The sequence below is a fragment of the Canis lupus genome, chromosome 20 (genome assembly GCF_011100685.1).
Source record: "Canis lupus familiaris isolate Mischka breed German Shepherd chromosome 20, alternate assembly UU_Cfam_GSD_1.0, whole genome shotgun sequence".
In the NCBI taxonomy this organism is placed as follows: domain Eukaryota; kingdom Metazoa; phylum Chordata; class Mammalia; order Carnivora; family Canidae; genus Canis; species Canis lupus.
This window is the reverse complement of record NC_049241.1, coordinates 44,454,014-44,468,726: the sequence shown is the minus strand read 5'-3', so window position 1 is coordinate 44,468,726 and position 14,713 is coordinate 44,454,014. Positions and strand designations below refer to the sequence as shown.

The 14,713-nt window shown below is 54.3% G+C and overlaps 1 protein-coding gene across 9 annotated transcripts in view; it reads left to right on the top strand.

The window, feature by feature from the left end:
* Positions 1-14,713, top strand: part of SLC25A42 (solute carrier family 25 member 42) — a 31,046-nt gene extending 16,333 nt beyond the window's left edge. For 7 of the 9 annotated variants that reach the window (XM_038566773.1, XM_038566774.1, XM_038566772.1 and 4 more), the window contains 7 exons: positions 2,801-2,915; positions 6,556-6,661; positions 8,458-8,483; positions 9,529-9,695; positions 10,075-10,191; positions 10,787-10,938; positions 12,391-14,713. In XM_038566773.1, the coding sequence (XP_038422701.1) occupies positions 2,835-2,915; positions 6,556-6,661; positions 8,458-8,483; positions 9,529-9,695; positions 10,075-10,191; positions 10,787-10,938; positions 12,391-12,698 (957 nt within the window). In that variant the 5' untranslated portion in view covers positions 2,801-2,834 and the 3' untranslated portion in view covers positions 12,699-14,713. Of the gene's footprint in view, positions 1-892; positions 969-2,614; positions 2,718-2,800; positions 2,916-6,555; positions 6,662-8,457; positions 8,484-9,528; positions 9,696-10,074; positions 10,192-10,786; positions 10,939-12,390 lie in introns of those variants that run through there. The other 2 variants (XM_038566775.1, XM_038566778.1) reach the window with 2 other exon arrangements.

Here is a 14,713-nt window from a genome sequence, read left to right as displayed (position 1 = left end):
AGTGGAGATGTCTCAGCCCTCTGCCAGCATGTTCCCATGACTTGTTTTGGTTACTCTGTCAACAGCAGTCACACGGTCTTATAGGTCTACATGGCTCTGTTTGGTGACTTTTTTTCTGTCTGCATCCACCACACCAAGACCCCTTAATGGTCTACGCTGAGTTCCTGCAGCAGCTCCTGGAGCCAGACTACTGAGGGAAGAAAGGTCTGAGCCTGGAGAGTCTTTGCAGAGCACCTCCTGCCTGCCTTGAGCCTGTACCGGCTGTTGCCTCCTGGGGAACTTGGAGCAGGAGTTGGAGGGAGGGTGAGGCCATAGATCAGAGCCACATGAGGCTGAGACCAAAGGTCTGGATCCTTTCCCAGGAAGGCATTTTCACAGAATGTGTCCACATTGAAGGTGCCCATGCCCCTGACACAACCCTAAGAAAGCTGTGCCATCATCCGCATGCCCAGATGTTGGGGCCATCCCCTGGGATCCATAGCATAGAGGATGTGCTGAGCCATAGTTGTACTCACTGGGGGTGGGGGTGATACGGTCTCTGTGCCCTCCCTCCATCCCCACCAGCTGATAACCCAGCAGCTAGCTTGAAAAGTTCCCCAGATGCTAGTTTCTCATTGTTGGTTTATGAACAGTTTTGGATTTATATAAAAATTGGCAAAGGTAAAAATTTTTTTTTAAAAATTGGCAAAGGTAACAGTTCCCCTACACCCCACACACCTAATTTCCCCTATTAGTGACATCTTATTACTTTGGTACATTTATCACAACTAATGAGCAAATACTGATTACTATTAATGAAAGGCTATAGTTTATTCAGATTTCCTCAATTTTACCTAGTATTCTTCTCTTGTCTCCAAATCTCACCTGATGTCTAATTGTCACATCTCCTTAGGCTCTTCTGGGCTGAGACAGTTTCTTGGACTTTCTTGTTTTCAATGACCTTGACAGCTTTGAGGAGGACTGGTCAGGTATTTTATAAGATGCCCCCTAACTGGGATTTGTTTGGTGTTTTTCATGGTTGTCCTGGGGGGATGAGTTTAATGAGAACCACAGAGGTGAAGTGCTCATCACACTGTAACCACAGCACATGCCATCAGAATGATTCTTCATGTGATATTGACCTTGATCATCTGGCTGAGGTGGCATCTGTCAAGTGTCTCCACTGTGAAGTTACCTTTCCCCTTTCTGTGCTGGACTACTTGGAAGGAAGTCACCATGTGCAACCCACACCCAAGGGAAGGGAATCACACATACTCCTTCCTCAAAAGCAAAGCAGCTACATAAAGTATCTGGAATTCTTCTGGGAGATTGTCTCTTCCCATTTATTTATGTATTCAAATCATTTCTTCATTTTTTTAAGACTTTATTTTTAAGTAATCTCCACACCCAGCATGGGGATCAAACCTGCAACCCTGAGATCAAGAGTCACACTTGCCACCAACTGAGCCAGCCAGGTGTTCCTAATCATTTTCTTTCTTTCATTCTTTCTTTCTTTTTTTAATTCATGGGAGACATAGAGGGAGAGAGAGAGAGACACAGGTAGAGGGAGAAGCAGGCTCCATGCAGGGAGCCTGATGCGGTACTCGATCCCAATCCCAGGATCACACCCTGAGCTGCAGGCAGCCGCTCAACTGCTGAGCCACCAGGTGTCCTCTAATCATTTTATTTCTAACTGTGGACTTGTGGATAGTTATTTTATACCTTGGGTTATAATCTCATACTTGTTGCTCAGAGTGTTCCAGCTTTGGCCCCTGGGAGCTCTTTGATTTACCTCCCTCTCCCATTGTCACACTCCCATTGGTTTGATTGGCACCTCAGGGTGCTCTCGGCTTGTTTATGTTTCCTGCCCCATCTTAGAAGCAGTCATTCTTCTTGGAGCCAGGGCACAATTTAGGTAGGAAACCGCAACAGAAGACAAGTGGAGGGGAATCTTGTTTGTGCCTTCTAGGACATTCTGTCCCGGCAGAATGAGGTATCTGGGAGGACCTGGAGGGTGGGAGGGACTTCACAGCCTACTCATGGGAAAGTACATTGATTTATTGGATAATTTTAAAGCACAGGAACTGCGACCCCCCAGCAGCACCAGTGCACAGTTGGCATCTTGGTGACACTAGTCCTTCATCCCTTTTTCTATTTCCCTCACTGTGGTTTGCTGAGGTTTACTGAGCTTTGCATGTACTTCTACCTAGAGGTTAAATGTAGGTTTTCAGGGAGGAATCCTCGGGGATTCAATCCTCAATCCTAAGGAATACTTAATCCTCAAGTATTAGGGCCCTTTACTGTAAGCTTGGCCAGAAAGGTCAGACAAACTTGCAGTAGGGAAAAGGTTAATTTTCTGTTTCTGTAGATTGATCTCAAGTCCAAGCTGACAAAAGCCCATTGGGTGCATGGGTCCAGGCAGGTGGGGGCCTCAGGCCTCCACAGCCCACAGCTGACCAGACCTCTGCCTCCTACTATGTGACCTTGCAGGGGTGGCTTAACTTCTCTGAGCCCGTCTGCCAGGGTGATACTAGGTTTTTAAAAAAAAAAAAAAAAAGACAACTCAGAGTCCTGTTTGTGATGATCAAATCAAAGAGCCAATGAGAAGGGCTTTTGTCAATGATTAAGCGATCTGTGCTGGGGACTGGCATTCGGATGCAGGTGCCCACGTCCTTTCCCTGCAGGGAGACAGAAGCCAGGCTGGGAAGAGCACCCTGCTAGGGCAGTTCTGGCTTCAGGTGACTCACGGATGAGTCACAGGCCGGAGGCGGGTGGGGGAGGCCCTCCTCTCACCAGGTCTCACCGTGCCTCCCCCTCCTAGGACCAAGTCTCCTGCCGCCCAGAGCTGGCCTGGTATGGGTAATGGTGTGAAGGAGAGTACGGCGCGCGTGCGTGAGGATGCCGAGGCCATCCTGCCCTCACCCGTCAATTCCAAGGCAAGTACCCTGCCTCGCAATGGGCATTTTCCTGAGGTTCCCTGTTCTGTGTTGCTCTACCCCATGGCAAATCACCACCCCACACCACACACACACACGCACGCACCGTGGGCAGAGGTTGGGGTGGGGGCACGTTCTATTCCATTTAACGTCCCGTTTGTGACATGGATCCACCCTGCCCAGCCACTTGGTAAGAAGCCAGAACCTCACCCAGATTTGGCTAGGATGTCAAAAGGTGTCCTTGAACTCCTTTCCTTGCTGGGATTTGTGAGCACGAGAGAATTAGTCACAGGCAAGGCCAGCTGTGGGGGAGGGTGCTCGCATGCAGGGTGTGCTGTCAGCTTCCAATTTCTTCTCTGAAGTTCATCTCTGATTCCACCCTTCGCTTGACAAAAAGGTATAGTCCCTTTTAAAGAAATGGGATCAACCCTGTCCTTACTCACCAAAGAAGCCAGTAGAGTTCTTCTGGCTGAACCTGGATCACAGACTGACCCAGCCCCACACAGAAACCCAGTTCTAGTGCCCATAGGCCATTCTCAAAGTCCACAGGGTCAAAGGCTGAAGCGGCATCAACCTTTCCTCAAATTGTAGGTTACCCTGGGAAGCCCCAGGTGGGTAGAAGGACCGATTTGTAGGGTCAGTATGCAGGGGAGCAAGGCCAAACCCCAGGGCGGACAAATCTATCCCTCAGGGCATAGTGAACTTGCCAGCAGGGCAGGAGGGTGATGTGGCTGGCTGACTGAACCCCACCAGGTGGAGGTGCCCAGCAAAAGGTCTGGCAACTGTCGTGCTCTGGGACGCACACAGTGCTAGTTTTCCTCCGTGCTGGCCAACACCACCATAAGTCTTGGCTCACATGGCCAGCCTCATGTGGGGAACTTACTTTGTCAAGTCCCCTTTCTTTGTTAAAGGAACTGAGAGCATCTTCTTGTGGGGTTCACAGCCCATGTGGCTCCTGTCTCTGGATGGCCTGCTTTCTCTCTACTGGGCTGTCTGGCTCGTTCTTCATTTGCAGCCTCTCCCCATATGACAGGTATGGAAACTGGCAGTTCCATGACGCCTGAGCTGAGCTCTTCAAAGAGCAACTGGCCCTGGTCACTTAAGAGTCACTGGGAGCTTTGGCCAAAGGCAGTGGCAGCCTCATCACCGAGCACAGGAGCTGGGCTCGCGGAACATCCCTTGAGCGCCACATCCTGAGTTAGGGTTTAGGGATGCAAGTGCCGGACGTGCTAACATAACTTTGTGATCATAAGCTACCCCAGAAGCTGCCTAGTAAAGGCCGTGGAAGGGACACATCGGCTCTGCCTCTGGTACCAGCAGGGCACATGGACTGTCCATGAAGTACCTCCCTCTGCTCACAGTGGCCCACTAGGTGAACACTCATCACATGGATTCGCAGGGGAGATTGGAAGCCAGCTGGGCCTCGGAGCTGGTGCCAGAAACACCACTGAACCTTCTGGCGTCTCACGTCCACACCTCACAGAGAGCATGGAGCCAGACCTCCAGAGCCTTGCTATATGATCCAGAAAAAGCAGGGGGTCCCCCAGTGACAGGCTTCTGTGAAGCAAGGAGAAGATGGAACCCCACGGTGAATCTCCACCTCCGAAACATAGAAGGGAAAATACTGCCGTGGGAAATTGTTTCTCCAGGGAGGGGAGGGTTGGGCTACTGGAGGAGGTACTGGGACTGTTAAGGGAAAGGAGCCAAGGCCCTCCAGGGACAGGGCCTGATCGCCGGACATCATGGCCCTGGGGAGCACCCAGACCCAGCTGGGAGACAGCAAGTCAGTGTATCAGAGGCGAGGAAAGTGGGATCAGAGAGGCCATTGGTCATTGCAGGCAATCAGGACAGAGCCCAGATTCAGGCCAGGTTGTGCGGACAGACTCAGAATCCAGCCCTGCACCCCTCATCTACCTGCTGACCTGAGCAAACCTGGGGTGGCCCTGGACCCCACCATGCCCACTCAGACCCAGGCTGCCAATTGTACTCCTGAATGCCCCTTACCCCTCCCCTGGTCCTCGCCCCCAGCTCTCCACCCTGAGCTTCTGCAGGCACTGCCTCTTCTCTGGTTACAGTTAAAATGGCATGCCTACCTTCTGTGCATCTCTATGTCTCTTTGGGTAAACACCAGCCTGCTCACTGGGCCCCCAGGCTCCATGGAGCCCAGCCTCCACCCTCCTTTCATCTCTTCTCCCCTCCCTGTGCCCCTTCCCTTTCCCTGTGTCAACCACCCTGCCTTTCTTGTGGTCCCCTGGGACCCCCTGCTTCTCACCAGGGCCCCTGAGTCTTTCATTCCTCCCCCTCTAATACGATCTCTCTCTCTCTCTCTCTCTCTCTCTCTCTCACACACACACACACACACACACACACATATCCTGGTTAGCTGCACCTCATCCTTCAACCTCAGCCACTCACCCCCTAACCACACTCTCCCAGGACCCTAAGCCCCCTCCTTACAGCCACCCTGGATTGGTGACTCTACATATTTTTATTTATTTGAAAGATAGAGAGCTCGAGCAAGAGGAGGATCAGAGGAAGAGGGACAAGCAGACTGCCCTGAACTTGGAGCCTGACACAGGGCTCGATATCAGCACCCCAAGATTATGACCTGAGCTGAAATTAAGAGTTGGATGCTTAACCAATTGAGCCACCCAGGCGCCCCTCCACATTTGTCTAAAGCTTTAGTTCACGTCTGGCTCTCCCTGTGGACTTGCAGTCCCCGGCAGAGTGGGGCATTGTATGATGCCCACCCCCACACATGTGTGTCCTAAGGCCCCTTAGGGCACCTGGTTCCTATAGGACTCCAGGGATTCCTGGGATCACTGAGTGACCTGCCCTTCACCATCCTTCCTCACTGCGGAGCCAGGAAAGATGGGAGTGCCTCCAGTCCCCAGTGCTCCCCGTGACTGCTTGGCGAGAGTTCCGTGGCTGAGTCAGCTGGGGGAATGGAGACTCCAAACTGATGAGCAGGTGACTTCTTGTGACTCCTCACAGGGGAGCCTTGAGAAGACTGGGGAAAGTGCTGGCTCTGAGACTGGCCTCCTGCTGCAGGCTGCCACTGTCACCCTTGTCTTGGCTGGATAAAGAACCACAGATGTTGGCTACTGCTATCCTGATGGGAAGTTGTGGAAAGGGGTCACACTGACATAGTAAGGGTCTGCTTGCCCAACACCACTATCTGATCCCCAGACCACAAGGGCCCTGGTGCCTTTGTTCTGACCACTGCAGTGTAGGGGTCCAGCACACACAGGTGGTGGCTGCAGCCAGAATCTGCACTTGGCCAGGCTGGGGTGGGGTATGTGACTCTTCTGTTTGGGATCAGTCCTATTTATTGTAGGCTGTCTCTGAGAAGTTGGAAACTCATGGGACAGCCCAGCCAGTGGGTCACCTCTCATGTGGATGTTCTCTGTCACCCGGAAGGTTTTCACCATGTCCTGCCCAGGCTGTGTGGCTGGTGGACTCATGAAAGCCTGCCCTGTGTCCCACTGTGCCCAAGACCCACCAAGGCTATGACACTTGGACAGCTGTGCCTTTTACAGCCTTCGACCAGGGACAGAAGGGAGATGCTGCTTCTGGGTGAGGTCCCTAGCAGAGCTGACCTCTCTCTTACGGCAGAATGTATTCATGTGTTTTCTTGCAGAGTGATCACAGGCAAGTTCTCAGCTCCCTCCTGTCTGGGGCCCTGGCTGGTGCTCTTGCCAAAACAGCGGTAGCTCCTCTGGACCGAACCAAAATCATCTTCCAAGGTAAATGCATTCTGTCCGTCTGTCCTGTATGATAGAGATGCATCCAGACAGTCACCCTCCTCCACAGCCCCACGAACTGCACTGCAGATTGGCTTTAAACATGTCTTTTTTTTTTTTTAAGATTTTATTATTTGAGAGAGAGAGTGAGCAAGAGAGAGAGAGAGCACAAACGTGGGGAGGAACAGAGGGAGAGGGAGAAGAAGACTCCGTACTGAGCAGGGAGCTCAATGTGGGACTTGATCCCGACTCTGGAATCATGGCCTGATCCACAGGCAGACGCTTAACCAACTGAGCCCCCCAGATACCCTTAAAAATGCCTCTTTAAAATCCACTTAAAAACTGTTAGCCTCCTAGAGCAACCATCACAAAGAAGCACAAACCAAGGAGCTTACATTCCAGAGGCTAGAAGTCTGAAATCAAGGTACCATCCAGGTTGGTCCCTTTTGCAGACTCCAGGGGAGGAGCCCTCCTTGCCTCGCCCATCTCCCCGGGCTCCAAGCATCCTTGCCTTGTGGTCGCAACACCCCAGACTCTGCTTTCCCCTCTGCATCTGTGTCCTCTCCTTTTACAAGGACACTTGTTATTGGATTTAGAGCTCACTCCACCCCAGGATGACCTTAATTTAATTACGTCTGAAAGACTGTTTTTCCAAATAAAGTCACATTCACTTGTCAGGACTTGAGGACATGGACATATCTTTTGGGGAGGCCTGATTCAAAAGACCATTACCAAAAAAAAAAAAAAAAAGACCATTACCCTCCATCCTTGGGTTAAGCAGCCAAAGAGTCAGTCCCCTGAAGATGAGGCCTTTCTGTCCCAGAGACAGTGACCAGTGCCTGAAATAGCACAATCACAGGCTGGGACCCCTGCCCCTCAACTGTTTTGGAGGAAGGGGCTGCAGATTCAAGCCAGGCTGTCCCCGCTTGCATGAGCTGGTCTCTTAGCCTCTCTATGCCTCAGTTTCCTCATCCATAAAACAGGACATTAATATCAACATCCCGAAGAAGTGAGCTGGCATGGGAAAGGGTGTGCAGCTGAGCATGCACCTCCCTGTGCGTCGGTAGCGTTGTTACCTGGAGTGAATGCAGTGTAGTGCCCTGCAGGGAGCTGGGTTTAGTTCTGACGGTATAGGTGTGTACACACAGCCGCATGGATAGAAGTGCGGGGGTGTCCTGGCAACACAGCAGACACTGGAGACATGAGGAGAGGGAGGTTATAAGACCACCACCCCTCGTGACCACAGTGGCTCAGGCCCTCATCAGCAGAGTGCACTGTCACATCGGGGAGCAAGGTGGCAGCCTCCAGGGGTGGGAGAGGGTGCTCAGGGGTGCCACACCGGCACCTCTAGGCATAGAACATGCCCAGGCCTTGTTCTGGGAGGGCCAGGCTCCTTGGTTGCTCTGCACAACTAGTGGCTAGGAGGCTCCCCACGAAGGAGTTTGGTTGAATTGGAGTCCAGTTGGGTTAAAGGGTGCGGAGTTCCCCAGGCCTCTGCAGAGATCCTTGCTTTCCTGGGGAACAAGGTGGCAGCTCAGCTCCCCTTCCTGGGGATAAGCTGACACACAGGTAGGGCCGGGGCCCGGGGTGGGGGCAAACGCAGCAGGTGAGGAGGTTCCCTGGAGGAGGGCCACCCTGCCTGGGATGACCAGCACATCAGCCCCTGGTGGGAGAGCGTCCTCACTGGCTGTTCTCACTCCCAGTGCTCAGACCTGACCCCCATATTGGGGGTCCCACAGGCTGAGGTCGTCCTTTATTCCTAATGGTCTCTGTTGTGTTTTTTTTTTTTTTTTTTCCAGTGTCTTCAAAAAGATTTTCTGCCAAGGTGAGTCACTAGGTTACCAACTCCTGGCTCTGGGGCCTTCACCATCTGCCCTGCTGGGCTGGCGGGAGGTGGCCATGGCACATGGCCCAGGGGTGGAGGGAGATGCTTTTCAGAGTGTTTTTTCCCTTTGGTTCTCCCACAAGCCAGTTTCCAGGCTGCCCGGTGACCGGGGCCTCCCCCACCAGGCCTTCGGGCAGGGGCTGCCTGTCCTGGCACCCCAAGCTCTGCCTGGATGTAGCCCACTCTGGCAGCTAACAGGAGATCCTCATGCTTGGGGCAGTGGGAAGAGGACTTAAAGTTCTAAATCTATGATTTCACATTTGATTCATTTTTTAAAAAAAATTTTTAAATATTTTATTTATTTATTTATGATAGTCATACAGAGAGAGAGAGGCAGAGACACAGGCAGAGGGAGAAGCAGGCTCCATGCACCGGGAGCCCGATGTGGGATTCGATCCCGGGTCTCCAGGATCGCGCCCTGGGCCAAAGGCAGGCGCCAAACCGCTGCGCCACCCAGGGATCCCTAAAATATTTTATTAATTTATTTGAGAGAGAGAAAATGCACAAGGGGATGGGGAGGGCAGAGGGAGAGGGAGAAGCAGACTCCCCACTGAGCAGGGAGCCTGACGTGGGACTCCATCCCAGGACCCTGAGATCATGACCTGAGCCCAAGGCAGACGCTAAACCAACCGAGCCACCCAGGTACCCCATATCTGATTCATTTTTAAATGGAGAGCAGGCATTACCTTCTTGGGAAAAGAGAAAGAATATAATTAAAATCTAGACTACCAGACAAACCAAACATCTGTGTGGGGCTCTCACCTGCAAACCTGGTTTGCCCTGGCTCGCTTTACTATTCCTACTCCTAAGGTCAGGGGAGTAGAGACAGAGGGGTCCCTATGCAGGACCCAGAGAATGTGGGGGGATAAGGCAGGGTGGGGTGGATAACGCAGCCCCCAGTCACAGTGCTGGACAAAAGAGGTGTTGAGCTGGGGGGGGTTGGAGCAGGGCAGGCAAGGCTGCTAACCATGCCCGTCTCCCGCAGGAGGCCTTCCGGCTCCTCTACTTCACCTACCTCAACGAGGGCTTCTTCAGCCTGTGGCGCGGGAACTCGGCCACTATGGTGCGCGTGGTGCCCTACGCCGCCATCCAGTTCAGCGCCCATGAGGAGTACAAGCGCATCCTGGGCCGCTACTATGGCTTCCGCGGGGAGTGAGTACCCGCCCCCCAACTGCCCCCCAAAACCCTCTCGGCTCTGTCCCATCGTCCTGCCCTCCTGCCTTCCGCACGACCACCATGGCAGCAGCCCTGTCGTTTGCCCTGTCTTCCCTGAGATCCCGAGTCTCAGCAAGGCCTGTGATCCCAACTGTGCCCCCGTGTCTGAAGGGAAGGAACACTTCATGAGTCCACACAAGCAGATGGGAAGGAAGGGCAACCGTGGGAACCTCAGAATGACCTCCACCCAAGAGACTCAGTCGCTTGGCCCCGGGGAAGCCAGTCCCTGCCTGTTCCTGGGTTCTCCCTGCTGGCCGAGACCTGTGGGCACCTCCAGCTTGGGGGGGTCTCACTTTCTCTCCTCCTTCTCTTTCAGAGCCCTGCCCCCCTGGCCCCGCCTCCTTGCAGGCGCACTGGCTGGGACGACAGCTGCTTCTCTGACCTACCCCCTGGACCTAGTCAGAGCAAGGATGGCCGTGACCCCAAAGGAAATGTGAGTTCCCAGGCCGGGCATGCCGTTCTGCAGCTGCTCCAGAAAGGCAGCAATGGTTTCTCTTACCCTAGGGGTCAGCCTCTACTTACAGCAAACCAAAAGTCTTCATTTTTTTTCTTTAAAGATTTATTCATCTATTTTGAAAGAGAGAGAGGGAGAGAGAGAGTGGGGGCAGGGGAGTACAGAGAGAGAGGGAGAGAGAATCTCAAGCAGACTCTGTGCCAAGCATGGAGCCCAATGTGGGGCTGGATCCCACGACCCTGAGATCTTGACCAGAGCTGAAACAAGAGTCAGATGCTTAACTGACTGCAGCCCCCAGGTGGCCCCCAAAAGTCCTCATTTTGAATTAGCACAGATAAGTTACAAGACAAGGGCTACTCCTAGCAGTGATTAGGGCAGTGAAGGTGGGATATGGCCTGAAGCATGCATTTCCCCCTCCAGCACCAAAGCATTGCAAGGTGGTTGTGTTCCTTAAAGAAAGCAAGCATGGCATCCAGATCCTGGCCCACCCCACTCCGGGGTTGCTGACATTAGTCGAGGCCAGCAGCCCCTCTTCATGCCCATAACCCACCCACTCTGTCCCTCTGTCCTGCAGGTACAGCAACATCTTTCACGTTTTCATCCGCATCTCCCGAGAAGAGGGCCTGAAGACCCTCTACCACGGGTTCACGCCTACCGTGCTGGGGGTCATTCCCTACGCGGGGCTCAGCTTCTTCACCTATGAGACGCTCAAGAGCCTGCACAGAGGTAAGAAGCCGGGGGTGAGGGGGAGCACATGCTGCACCTCCCTGGGCTCACACAGACTCAGAGGCTGGACACTGAGGCCCCTGCCCTGGGAGGGACGGGCTCCCGGCCGAGGTCCGAATCAGAACAAGACAGGCCCAGGCCACCATGGAGGCAGCTAGGCTCCCAGACTTTCCTGCCAAGTTGTCAGACCAGTTTTGTGAAGTGCCACCAAGAGCAGTGGCCGCCGCTGGGGCCCAAAGCATCGGGTACAACCTAGATGTAAGGGGAAGTGCCTTCTGGTGTTGTAATTTTGAGAAATTCCAAAAGTTCCGAAAAGTGCAGAGGCCAGTATATCATGCCTGAACCTGCTACCCTGGGCCGGACAGGTGTCAACAGTGTTCCAAGACGATATTTGTGAAAGAAAGCAAATGTACCAGGTGAAACTGAGGTTCCCTTGTTCCCCGCCCTCAGTCCCCTCCCTCCTGAGGGTTCCTTATAAGAACTGCGTCCCCCAGGCAGTTGGAAATATTTCTACATGTGTGTGTGTGTGTGTGTGTGTGTGTGTGTGTGTGTACGTGTGTGTACGTGTACACATACCAGGAACAATACGTGGTCCTGTTTCCTGGTTAGAAGCAATAGCCACGGTGGAGCTACCTCCTGCACTTTCGATTAGTGCCTCTGAGCCCCAGGCGCCCCTGAGTCCACCCTGCCATATCCAAGTCTCTGTCCCATCATCCTTTCAGCAGTGAGGTGGGCCTGCCCTGCTGGGGGCCGTTGGGTGCTTCCAAGTTTTTAGTGATCAGGAGACACCCCCGAGCACCGCACAGCGTGTTGAGTGTGAGCCCCTGGTTTTGGGATTTGCTCTGGCCGCTGCTCTTTCCAGCAGCTCTGCTTGCCCCCCAGCCCTGTCCCCGCGTCCTTACCCAACTTGGGTGCTGGCGGAGTCCTTCAAGTCTGCCCAGTGTGCTGGGCAAACCGCGCTGTCTCACTGGTTTGAATTCCTAGTGTTAAATTTACAACCACACGTTTTTAAGAACCCCGCTGTTTGCTGCCTCCTCCTCCATCCCACTCATGTCCTGTCCTGGCACCTGCTCGCCTCACCAGCCCCTGCATCCCTGCAGAGGGTGCCCACAGAACAGGCTGTGGAGTGGAGAGTGGCAGACACTGTATTGGTTTCCTTCTTTGCTTGACAGGAAAACAAGAGTGATTAGATGTGAGCTCATTCTGCATGGTGGGACTTGATTAAATGATGGCACATTTCTGCCTTTTTCAAAACTTTTCAAATTTGATTTAAAAGGAGTGGCCAGGAGGTGAGGAGGCCGGGGCGGGAAGGCCCAGGGGAGCCAGGGGGTCCCGCACCACCGCAGTGACGGAGCATGAGCCTGTGTGAGCACCAGGCATGGGGTGCAGTGACAGCTGGGTGCGTGCCCCCTGGCAACACCCTTACACGGTCCCTCTGTCCCTTGCCCACAGAGTACAGCGGCCGCCCACAGCCCTACCCCTTTGAGCGCATGATATTTGGGGCGTGTGCCGGCCTCATCGGGCAGTCAGCCTCGTACCCGCTGGACGTGGTGCGGCGGCGCATGCAGACAGCCGGGGTCACGGGTCACCCGCACGCCTCCATCATGCACACACTGCGTGCCATCGTGCGAGAGGAGGGCGCCGTGCGTGGCCTCTACAAGGGTCTGAGCATGAACTGGCTCAAGGGCCCCATCGCCGTAGGCATCAGCTTCACCACCTTTGACCTCATGCAGATCCTGCTGCGGCACCTGCAGAGCTAGGGATCCTGCAGGCCAGCTGCTCTCGAGACAGGGAGCCGAGCTTCAGCGTGCAGCGGACCACTGACCCCTTTTGTCTCTGAGCCTGTGGAGCGAGGGTGCGCTTGGTTCCACCCTGGGAGCCACGTCGGAGCACCTTGTAGAACAAGCTGGGGGGCCTGGCCTCGGTCCCAAAAGCCAGCAACCCTGGAAGTGCAATGTTGGGACTGGTGGGCAGGGGCTCTCACGCTCTCCCCATCCCTCCTCCCCAGGGCTGGCCCTGTCTTCTGGAGGCATTGTCCTCAATGCCCTGAGCTGGGAGTGACCAGTGCCACCTCTCGGCGCTCTGTGACCTGGGACATGCTCCTGATTCTAGTGACCGCATGTCACAGGGCACAGAGCCAGACTCTCTGTCTGCCCCTGTGCTCACAGATGGGAGGGAGCCCCAGAGTGTACACAGATGCCTGGCCTCCGAGCCCAGCCAGCTCAGCTGGGGTGATACATACAGCCTTTAGTCCCCTTCCCCATCCTCCCCCCAACCTGTCCTGCCTTTGCCATTACTTCCCAGGTGACATGACTCCTCTGTCACCAGAGCCTCCTGCTCGGGAACAGCCTTCTCCCAAGAGTATTATTTGGATCCTGGACTCTGTGGCCAAAGTAGGGCCCTAGGAGGGGGTTCTCCCCTCTGTTGCCTGCTCACCTGGTTTGTAATGTTCCCAGGAGGGTCGCACCTCCTCCAGGCAGCAGGGTTTGAGCAATTGCCATGGGTTTGCATCTGAGTCCTAATCTGGAGGCATCTGCTGAAAATTGGGGACCCAGGTTACCCCTTCTGGGCCAGGAAGCTTCTACCCCTGTCCCCCAGGCCACACCAACAGAGGTGAGGCCTCAGGCCCCAACCCTCAGACCCTGGGCACAGCGGCTCCTGGGGGGGGACCTGTGGCATCTGGCATGTCCCTGGCTCCCCACCTGAGTGGGCACTTGGCCAGGACATGGGGCGGTTTCGGGTGCATGGGGTTATCTGATTTCTGTGAACGGAATGCATGGAGGCAACTGGTAACCTTTGTCTTCCCCATGTAGAAGCCCCTCAACAGCGTGTGGCCTGAGAGTAGGAAGCCCGGAGGGTGGGGGGGCTGGGGTCTGCCAGGTGTCACAGGGACGCAGAAACACCCGTTTCCGAATGATATTTGGAGTTTCTTGATTTCTTTTGGTTTTGCTTTTCAATCCGGCTGGTGCTGGGTCTAGTCACCATAAATCCTGACCGGCACAAACCGGTTCCCAGGTGGAGTAACCAGAGGGTGACCAGATAGCTCTGCAGCCACGTGTGTGTGTGTGTGTGTGTGTGTGTGTGTGTGTGTGTGTGTGTGTGTGAGAGAGAGAGAGAGAGAGAGAGAGAGAGAGAGAGAGAGAGAGAGAGAGAAACGGTCGGAGGGCGTGTTTGCACCACGCACATTTCCAGTTGTGACTTTCATCTCTCCCTTGTGTTCTGTCTCATTTGTGTTCTTGACCTGGACCTGCAGGTGTGTAGACCCTTCTCTCTGTCCTTCCTTGCATGTGTCCACCTGCCAGCCTGAGTCTCATCCCCTGGGTCCCACGGCTGTTCTGTTGGGTGGGCTTCCCACCTCCTCTCCCTGCCTTGCCCAGAAGAGGCAGGAGAGGCAGGGACCCCTCACAGAGAGACGGTGTGGGGACCTGGGGGCCCACCCCAGGCAAGTGAAACCAGATGAATGGTTGGGCAGCACCCCCTCTGAGCCACAGGCTGGGTCACTGAGGGGAGGGCCCCAGGTCCTGCCGGCCCCCGTGTGCCCCCCAACGGTGGCTGTCAGCCGGGTGGGCCTCAGGGCTCCTCCCACCCCCAGCCCCGCACACAGCTGGGCTTGTGCCCGCTGCGGCCACACCCCTCCCACTGGTGTCCACCCTGATTTGGAGTTACATTTTGATGCCATGAAGACACTTTGTTTATATATAATGTTTATATATTTTAAAGATTTGTGCCAAGAGAGTATATTTAATAAAAATTAAAATGACTTTTTTTTTCTGAC